The sequence below is a fragment of the Diachasma alloeum genome, unplaced genomic scaffold, assembly GCF_001412515.2.
Source record: "Diachasma alloeum isolate Michigan unplaced genomic scaffold, Dall2.0 Dall_scaffold_00728, whole genome shotgun sequence".
NCBI classification, from domain to species: Eukaryota; Metazoa; Arthropoda; class Insecta; order Hymenoptera; family Braconidae; genus Diachasma; species Diachasma alloeum.
This window is the reverse complement of record NW_021680859.1, coordinates 13,010-23,124: the sequence shown is the minus strand read 5'-3', so window position 1 is coordinate 23,124 and position 10,115 is coordinate 13,010. Positions and strand designations below refer to the sequence as shown.

Below are 10,115 nucleotides of genomic sequence, written 5' to 3'. Positions count from 1 at the left end.
CCTTTTTAGAACTAGGATATGGAACTTGAATATAAATAAACGAAAACTAAAAATAAGTGAGTTTAGTGAGCCACTTGATTCACTGAAACTTGTAAGGATATTTTCCCGGGTTGTTCACCCAGGAAAAATCCAATAGTACATTAGAGTACAAGGGCACAAATTTCGTTTTCAACGAATGTGTGTACAGACCTCGCCTTCGGCTCGGCCTGTAAACGGAATTTATTACCGAGTGCTCTATAATACTTTATGTCAAGTCGTGCAGAAGTCGAGTTTTGAACAAGCTGCGCGAAGCGCAGCGTGCGATAAACTCGACTTATTGCACGGCGCGACATAAAATACTTTTTAAGCCGTCTCTATCGCTCAATAATCGGGCGCCAGCCGAACCTTCACGCGAGGTTCGAAGAAAACCGGCCCCTGAGGCGAACTCGTTTACCCAGGGGACTTCTCGGCTGGACAATGGATTGCCTAGCTAACATCAGCGTGATACGGTAGAGTGGGCGAGGTCTACCAGGAGTATAACCACCACTTCCTCACGACCTTTGCAAGCCGTGGATTATGTCTTGCGTCATAAGTCCCCTACTGAATTGGATTCATGTTTTCTCTGGAGGGTCTTTCGACTCCTCCGGCATGCTTCCTCTTCCCGAGTATTTATACTCGGGAGAGTTTCCGAATTGTCTGCGAATCAGCCGGGACTCCGCAGACCCTGGGACGTTGAGAGACTGATCTGACCAGGATGGAACTACGTTACCCACGCTATGACCACCCACACTCTCAACCACCAGTTATCGCCTTGGTCATCGCCCGTCACTGCCTCCATGTAGTACTAGACCGTCGGCGTATGGTCGGGCCGACAGGAGGATTTCTCGACTCCAGGCCCACGAGCCCATATNTGGAACCAATGAGGAATAAGCGTGACAGACTTGCGAGATATCGATAGTTATCGACTTTGAGTGTATGTCCTTTTTAGAACTAGGATATGGAACTTGAATATAAATAAACGAAAACTAAAAATAAGTGAGTTTAGTGAGCCACTTGATTCACTGAAACTTGTAAGGATATTTTCCCGGGTTGTTCACCCAGGAAAAATCCAATAGTACATTAGAGTACAAGGGCACAAATTTCGTTTTCAACGAATGTGTGTACAGACCTCGCCTTCGGCTCGGCCTGTAAACGGAATTTATTACCGAGTGCTCTATAATACTTTATGTCAAGTCGTGCAGAAGTCGAGTTTTGAACAAGCTGCGCGAAGCGCAGCGTGCGATAAACTCGACTTATTGCACGGCGCGACATAAAATACTTTTTAAGCCGTCTCTATCGCTCAATAATCGGGCGCCAGCCGAACCTTCACGCGAGGTTCGAAGAAAACCGGCCCCTGAGGCGAACTCGTTTACCCAGGGGACTTCTCGGCTGGACAATGGATTGCCTAGCTAACATCAGCGTGATACGGTAGAGTGGGCGAGGTCTACCAGGAGTATAACCACCACTTCCTCACGACCTTTGCAAGCCGTGGATTATGTCTTGCGTCATAAGTCCCCTACTGAATTGGATTCATGTTTTCTCTGGAGGGTCTTTCGACTCCTCCGGCATGCTTCCTCTTCCCGAGTATTTATACTCGGGAGAGTTTCCGAATTGTCTGCGAATCAGCCGGGACTCCGCAGACCCTGGGACGTTGAGAGACTGATCTGACCAGGATGGAACTACGTTACCCACGCTATGACCACCCACACTCTCAACCACCAGTTATCGCCTTGGTCATCGCCCGTCACTGCCTCCATGTAGTACTAGACCGTCGGCGTATGGTCGGGCCGACAGGAGGATTTCTCGACTCCAGGCCCACGAGCCCATATGCCTCGAATCGTTCCGCCGAGACTAGATGACGCCGGACACGACGAAGTCGTCACTTCGCGTTCCGAAATAACTCAGATTTACGCGCGGGCGATGCAGGGGCATCCCCCTGTATTCGTCGCCAAAGTTATGCACCAGGCTACGTGGAGTAAAACTCCTTACCATGGCTTCTTCAGCCATTCACCACTCCAGCACACCGAGAGATTTTTCCAACCTCTCGGTTCAAGCGCTCGCGTGCGACTAATTCGGAATCTTACTAGGGCCTTGCCTCCTAGTCTGGATATCTCGGCGACGATAGGTCATTCCGTTACCCTATCTCCACCAATCAACACGACGGGATCACGGAGGTACCAGTACTTAAGGTATGATACAGGGAGGTATGCTGAAGCTTTGATGTCGCCGACACCGAAACAGGGGACAAGTTCCAATGGAAGTCGCGCGCGGCGCTGTTGCGTCGCTTCCCCTCACGTGGATTAGATCTCCCACCACACGCCGATTTTACTTGCGTCGCGAGTTCAAATCCCCGTCAAATCAATTTTTTTTTTCATGAGAGAGAAATAGTATATTTCGTAACGAGTGCAAAAAAGTGGTGGCTCGCCTTCGGCTCGTGATATAAACCTCCCACTCGCCAAAAACCACTTTTTTCACGAGTTACGAACAAAATTTTCCATCACAATGTATCGGAAAGGGCCAGGCCCGCGAAGCGAAGCGGAGCACGCGCAGCGAAGCGGAGCGTGACTGGAAAGTTACTTTTCCGATACATTGTGATGAAAATAAAATTTTGTGTTCAATCGAGAGGAACAGGATTAAAAAATGTTGAGATGAAAACAGTATATGATTCTCAGCGAATAGTTCCATGGGTCGGNACCAGGCTACGTGGAGTAAAACTCCTTACCATGGCTTCTTCAGCCATTCACCACTCCAGCACACCGAGAGATTTTTCCAACCTCTCGGTTCAAGCGCTCGCGTGCGACTAATTCGGAATCTTACTAGGGCCTTGCCTCCTAGTCTGGATATCTCGGCGACGATAGGTCATTCCGTTACCCTATCTCCACCAATCAACACGACGGGATCACGGAGGTACCAGTACTTAAGGTATGATACAGGGAGGTATGCTGAAGCTTTGATGTCGCCGACACCGAAACAGGGGACAAGTTCCAATGGAAGTCGCGCGCGGCGCTGTTGCGTCGCTTCCCCTCACGTGGATTAGATCTCCCACCACACGCCGATTTTACTTGCGTCGCGAGTTCAAATCCCCGTCAAATCAATTTTTTTTTTCATGAGAGAGAAATAGTATATTTCGTAACGAGTGCAAAAAAGTGGTGGCTCGCCTTCGGCTCGTGATATAAACCTCCCACTCGCCAAAAACCACTTTTTTCACGAGTTACGAACAAAATTTTCCATCACAATGTATCGGAAAGGGCCAGGCCCGCGAAGCGAAGCGGAGCACGCGCAGCGAAGCGGAGCGTGACTGGAAAGTTACTTTTCCGATACATTNTTTTCATGAGAGAGAAATAGTATATTTCGTAACGAGTGCAAAAAAGTGGTGGCTCGCCTTCGGCTCGTGATATAAACCTCCCACTCGCCAAAAACCACTTTTTTCACGAGTTACGAACAAAATTTTCCATCACAATGTATCGGAAAGGGCCAGGCCCGCGAAGCGAAGCGGAGCACGCGCAGCGAAGCGGAGCGTGACTGGAAAGTTACTTTTCCGATACATTGTGATGAAAATAAAATTTTGTGTTCAATCGAGAGGAACAGGATTAAAAAATGTTGAGATGAAAACAGTATATGATTCTCAGCGAATAGTTCCATGGGTCGGGCGATAAAGATTGACTGAGAGTCATGTCGACTAGACGATTGAAATACTAATTAGAAGGAAGAATAATTAACATCAGAAGTCCATTCAATTAATTATTCCTCTTCTCTTCAGTGAAGCTTGACAGGGAAGAATTTGGAGGCATGGGATTACGATAACGAGGATCCCAGTTTGAACTATGTTTTTTAATGTTTTCTTCTATGAACAAGTTTTGAAAAAGATACTAGGGTCATAATGGTCACGAGGGGTGAAATAAATGGGGTAGAAGGGGTTTCAATAGCCACAAAAGAAAAAAAGTCCCAACGGATAAAGAACAGTAACAAGTAATCCAAAGAGTCATGAAAGTCGACCAAAATCGCGAGGGTCACTAGGGGAAAAAAGTCACAATAGTCTTAAGAATAAAAACAGAAAAGAGTCACAAGGAGCCACAAGGGATTGCGAGGATCAGTTTCAAATGCAACGAAAGTATGAAAATTTCAATTTCTGCTATCATTATTATCATTATTCGTTATACATAATCTATCGATTTAATCGGACTGCGAATGCTGAAGAGAGTTTTTTTTGAAGTAGAGAACATGCGAGGTTTCGCCTGGATAATAAAAAAATGATAAAATCTCCAGTCACACGAAGTTCTTTCCACGTCACCTAACAGGTAGAGCTCTTGACGCGTTTTATTTTAATGTGGTATCCCCTGTAGGCTTAATCCACAAAGATAATGGCTGGAAAATTGCGGAGATCTAGAAACCTGGAAGGACAAATAGCAAGAATATTAGTCAAGGAAATATTACTCATTTGCAAATTCTAAATCAATTTTCTTACGGTGATTAATGTGTTATACGGAAAATGGAAGCGGAAATCCTGAAGACGTTGATTAGACTCGTACAAAATTTGAATCAGAAAATCATTCCAAGCTGTTTGAAATAAATAATTAATAATTGATGAATTTCTTTATACAAAATGATTTTTACATTATTATACATGATCGAAAAATACATAGACAGATGGTTCCACTCTTATCCAATAAAAGGAACGCCAGAGGAAAAGAGATAAATTATGGCAGAAATTTTCTGGAACAATTCAATCTTGGTATATTCATCGTTTTATTTGTGTTAGAATTATCTTTCCTTTCATTTTTATCACAAAAAAATCCATTTGATTGTGGATAACTGCCAGCTCCAGAGACTTCAATGAACTGCCCTCGACGAATTCATTTTTTTTATCAATTCGTTTGCTAGAGAAAGCTGTTTATTCATTATTTAGCCATTGGCGAATCATTGCCATACAGAAAGCCAATTCCTCCACTCCCGAACATATTTTCTTCCGTAATATCTCTCATTTCATCTCTAATAATTATATACATATTCCAGTCGCATTTGAACAGTTAAAAAAATGCGATAATTCAATTATTAATTCATTCTCATTCTTCTATAACACAGCAAATATCAAAACTGCTGCTTTGTAAATTATTATTCTTCTTCAAACTTGTTTTTTTTTGTCAGTGTTACAACGAATAGAATACGTTTTAGTTTTAATTGATATTATACACTGGTAATAAGAGTTACGAAAATACATTTTTTGGCCTTTGGCTCAACTTTTTTTTCTAATTTTTTGAGCCAAAAAATTGAGACTGGGCAGTTGTAAATCTAAACATTTTTCAGGTGAAAAATGCAACACTTCGAACATAATTTTTCGGGCTATTGTTGTATTAATGACAATTGTATTAAAATAATAACATTGATTCACCAATTTCATCATGATTTATTACTGCTAATTATAAAATAATTAATCAAAAAACTAAAAAACATTGGAAATACAAAATAAAATCGTTCTAAAAAATGTTTAGATGTTAAACACAGCCATCGCTTGATATACAATCGTAGGCATTATTGCTACCTCCATTTATCTGATATATTATTCTTCAATTGGAACGTGAGTTGGCAAAGCCGAAGAAAAAAAAATCCTTCGTTCCTCCTTCATGTGAATGTAAATAAAATAAAATAGAATGCTTGATTATTAGAATACCATCAGAACTTCCGGAAGGAAAAATTGTGAGATTACAAAAAACGAAATTAGGAAGAGAGAGAACGAGCACTGCGATGAATGCATGGATGTATAAATGTCGATCAAGTTATCAGAAGTAGTTTTGCACGAAGATTAATTCTTTCTTGAAGTGCACTCGCTAATTCGCGTGTTAGTTCTTCACAAACTGAACGCAACTCTGCATTTTTCTCACGTAATTCCTCGAGAGTTAATTGTTTGCTGCTGTCTGTGTCGTCCTTTCCAGTCTCATCTTCTCCTTCTCCACGTTCTAAAAAAATTGAGATGATGAATATCATCATTCATAAATGGATATGATTATTCTTCATAAAAAGTTCTGTACACTGTTGAATCAATACAGAACAAGTGTGCAAGACAGACCACTTGAATTGATAAAAATATAGTTTTCGTAATTTAGAAGCTTTCAAATGTTTTCCTGTTTTAATCATTTTTAAAGCTTTAATGATTTCCAGAATGATGTCCAAGGACTAAATTAATACTTCTCATGCCAAAACCAAATTCATGAGTGTTCTTAAAACTTGCAGGTATGAAAACTAAATGATTCTGTTAGATGATCGAAGCTATTAAGAGAAAGAGAAAGGATTTAGAGGGTGTTAATTATTGATTACTTGGACTAGGCTTCCTATAGATATGAAATGCACCGCAGTGTCCAGCAAACTGATGATTCTGGGATGTTGTCCCACTTTCTGCGTTACCAGTATTGTCATCACCTTTTGGTGAGAAGTGTGAAAAATCAGCGACGAATCCTTGACTCTCGCTGACTGTTCTGTGATTGTCGCACTCGCTTCTTTGCCCAACTAATTTTCTTGGTGAGCTCTGCAATTGATAGAACGTTTAATAATCAGGGAAATTTAATTTTCCTTGTGAAATGAAAATTTGTTATCTATTGGCCGGAAAACAAACAGCTTTCAGCTCGAAGAAAATTCTGTTATTTTTTCAAGTGATGGGGAAAAGGATAAGCCCAAAATTGATAATTGATAAAAAATTTTGCTAGGATTTCAAGAAAATTTAATGAGCAATTTTCTTCTTTTGCAAAGATTCTTATGAGACAAAAAATTTATGAATTAACAACTGGAGTTCGTGAATTGGAATTTTTATCTATATGAAAAAGATCAACTCTGTCTGTCAGGTGAAGGAAAATAAAAAGTTTTGAGTGCTTGCAATTTTGAATAAATATTCTTAACACAAGTCTTACAGATCCAGGTGAAACTCTTGGTGGAACTGATGGGGGTGCTCCCAGGAAATTTTGTCCATTTTTACCTGAAGAATAATGAAAATCAGTCAACTCTATTCATCAAGCAATGAATGAACAAAATGCAGATAGCAATTATTTTAATTTTAATAAGACTTCATTATATTATTAAATAGCTACTATTAACATAGATAATCTTACTATTGAAATAATTAATTTTTTTCTCACCTAATTTATTAAGATCAAGACTAGAGCTCCTGGCATGTGTTCGATAAGGCCTAGGTGGTGGTGGTGGTGGTGGATCCTTCTTAGGTGTCACAACAATTCCCTCCTCAAGCTTTTTTCCCCCAACCCTCTGCACCAACCCCACACTGAGTACATCCTCATCCCCAATAACTCCCCCATTACTCCCATTAGCCCCAGATGCCAGGATAGCAGCTTCAGGTGTTAGTCTCAACGGTACAGGATGTAAAATCTTCGGATCCCTCTCCACCGCACTCTTTTGAAAATCAAAATTAACAGGTTTAGGCCCAGGACTAGTGAGTGATCCACTCCCGGTAGGTGAATCCACGAATTTAGTCCACTCTTTGCTCTTGTCCCCCTGTCCAGCAACAACTTCCCCCTCAGACTGGATAGTTTCTGGTAGTGTTGGTGGCGGTGGTGGTGGTGGAGGCGGTGGAGGAACACCAACAGTGGCCCCAGACCCCAACGAAACTGCCAGACTGATAGGTAAAATATCAGGAAGAGGCACATGATTTCTCCTCAACACAACAAGATGCATAGCAACGTAGAACTCAGGTAAAGAGAGTGCTCCATCCCTGGTGACATCAGCAAGCTGCCAAATGCGTCTCAACTCAGCCACTGGTAGTCTCGATTTCTCAAAAAATGTTCTGGCAACTGGTCCAGCCAGCAGGCCATCGGGATCAGGCTGCAGCCTTCCAAATTGAGCTGCATAATAGTCTCTCTGCTCTTCACTTATCATCCAAACCTCCTCAGGAGGGAAACTAGTACCATCGTCGTCACTGCTGTGTCTCTCTGAGCTCTCCTCCTCAGTCCCCAGGAGCTGTCTCTGCTCCTCGGACACCAGAAGCCCCTGCCAGCTCCCAGAGGCAGAATCTAAAATAGCCTCAGACCCCAGGAGTCCGTCGATTCGCTCCTGGGTGACACTGTTGGTTGGAGTCGGGGACTCTGTGCTGCCTCCAGTCTCCCTTGGGGACTCAGCATCACTCTCACTCTCGGTCGTACTCTCTGGTAATCTCGACATTATCTTCTGGGGCTTCGAATCCTCGTCACCTGATGTTGGCCAGGAAAATCGGGGCAGGGACGTTATCATACCCAGGGATTCTGAGGTTAAGTCTCTGTTTATGTCGACACCTGATTGGTGGGCTGCCACTAGCTTCAGGGAACAGTAGAACTGCTTACGACCCATGTGAATGTTCGATTTTGGGCCTGAACATATCTCGAGGATTTTTAGGGTCACTTCACGGGGGAGGTTTGCCGAACGGTAGAGCTCTGCTGCTGTTAGAACGGGGACATTATCCGGGGAAGAACTGTCACAACAGTAAACGTATATGTCGTTGTAGTAACGCAACTCCGTCTCGGTCAGTTGATCATTCACTTCGGATATCAGTTCCCAATTCATTTTTTACTTTCACTACACTTTTTGGGGGGTATCACAATTTTGTTGGGGGGAGGTAATCACAGGGAATTAGTTGGTGTTTTTCGGATTGGAGCAGAATGATTTTTTGGAGTTTTTGGTTTTGTTTATGGGGGACAATTTTTAATTTTGATGGTGGGGGTCACCGATCACGAAGTTTTTAGGTTTTTCTAGGTTTTTTCGCGGGTTTTCTAGTTTTTGTGGGGTTCCGGGGAGCCTGAGACACTACACGGCCGCCATATTTCTTTCCCACTGCACCTGGTTAGTGGCGCGACATCTGGTGGGGGTCGGTTTAGAGAGGATTTTTAATTTGAAGAATTTTTTGTCATTTTATTTTTTTCATCTTGGGGATTAGTTCCAAGGTAAAAGCGAGGGTTTTTTTTTCTAAGATTCTTCGAATTGATAGTTTTTAATAGTTTTCGGAAACGAGGAGAATTTGGGAGATTTTTTTTATTGATTCGGAGAAATGTTGGTTATGCATGACAAAAGTGGAGTAGCCATACCCGTGGGGATGGTCAGCTGATTAAATCCGGTGTGGAGGGAGTAATTGAGGTCTGTGGGTAGTTGGGCCAGAGATAATAGGGGAGATTGCTCAGGCTTATGGGAACTGTACAATCAGAGTTTAAAGGCGGTGGGGCGCATGAACTAATCGAGAGGCCGTCTCTATGGGTAAAGAAATTTTCATCTATTACCATGGAAACAGTCGATAACAGGGATGAGTTCCCAATCTTAAATCCAACATGAAACCTCCTTTGCATTCACTCATCCGCTTGATTATCCCATTTTCGTTCATACAACTTCTGATTGTGTTAATTTGTAAATTAGTTGATCATAAAGGAGAGGGAGAGAAGGAATTATGAAGTCTTGAGCGAAAGAGGATCATTTATTTGAATTTCTATACAACTAGATCTTTAATAAATAAAAAATACGAGCAATTGATGTTATTCACATTTATTACATATTTTGTCAGTGATACAAAGGTAATGAATGAATTTCAAATTATTTTGATGAGAAATATATTCAATATTTGTGAGAGATTATATCTCAACAAATCTCATACACATAATGGGATTAAATCAATAATAATAGATTAACGAATGAGACTTTTCGCAGATTATTGCGAGATTTAAATGAATGGTTTGCATTCTTCAGTGACCATAAAAAATTGTCTCCAATCGACAATATCTCCCGATGGAATGGAACGATGTGAATGAATCAATTGATACTTAAGTATCAATTTGAATCTTTAAAAAATTAATCGAGAGTGAAAAAAAATCAGGGAATTTAACTCTGCCATTATGGAGTTTTTGACGAGTGAAGTTTATTCACTGTACTCTGACATTTCTCTATTGTCTGTATTTACCGAGAAAAAAAAACGTTGTTCCTAGGAATCGATGTGTCTTTTTTAGGCAGCTGCATTTCTGAAATGCAATGAGCAAGCAATGTTAAAATTAAGTCATTTTGTAAAAAATTTCTAGTGACATGATCCTGAAAATCAAAGGAATGTCTTGAAATCAGGAATGATGTCTGTAAGTTTCAGTAAT

General features: G+C 41.5%; 1 protein-coding gene across 5 annotated transcripts; it reads right to left on the bottom strand.

Annotated features, from left to right (window-relative positions):
* Positions 1–4,165: 4,165 nt before the first annotated feature.
* Positions 4,166–8,812, bottom strand: LOC107044411 (ralBP1-associated Eps domain-containing protein 1). 5 transcript variants are annotated; one of them, XM_015266276.1, is made up of 6 exons: positions 7,143–8,812; positions 6,918–6,982; positions 6,331–6,538; positions 5,898–5,972; positions 4,484–4,575; positions 4,166–4,409 (listed from the first exon to the last, which is right to left on the bottom strand). In XM_015266276.1, exons 1-6 carry the CDS (start codon positions 8,554–8,556, stop codon positions 4,341–4,343), a joined length of 1,923 nt encoding a protein of 640 aa, XP_015121762.1. In that variant the 5' UTR covers positions 8,557–8,812; the 3' UTR covers positions 4,166–4,340. The 5 variants fall into 5 exon arrangements, with proteins under 5 accessions (XP_015121762.1, XP_015121765.1, XP_015121766.1 ...); XM_015266279.1 differs by having other exon boundaries at positions 6,433–6,538; XM_015266280.1 differs by lacking the exon at positions 4,484–4,575 and having other exon boundaries at positions 4,330–4,409.
* Positions 8,813–10,115: the final 1,303 nt, after the last annotated feature.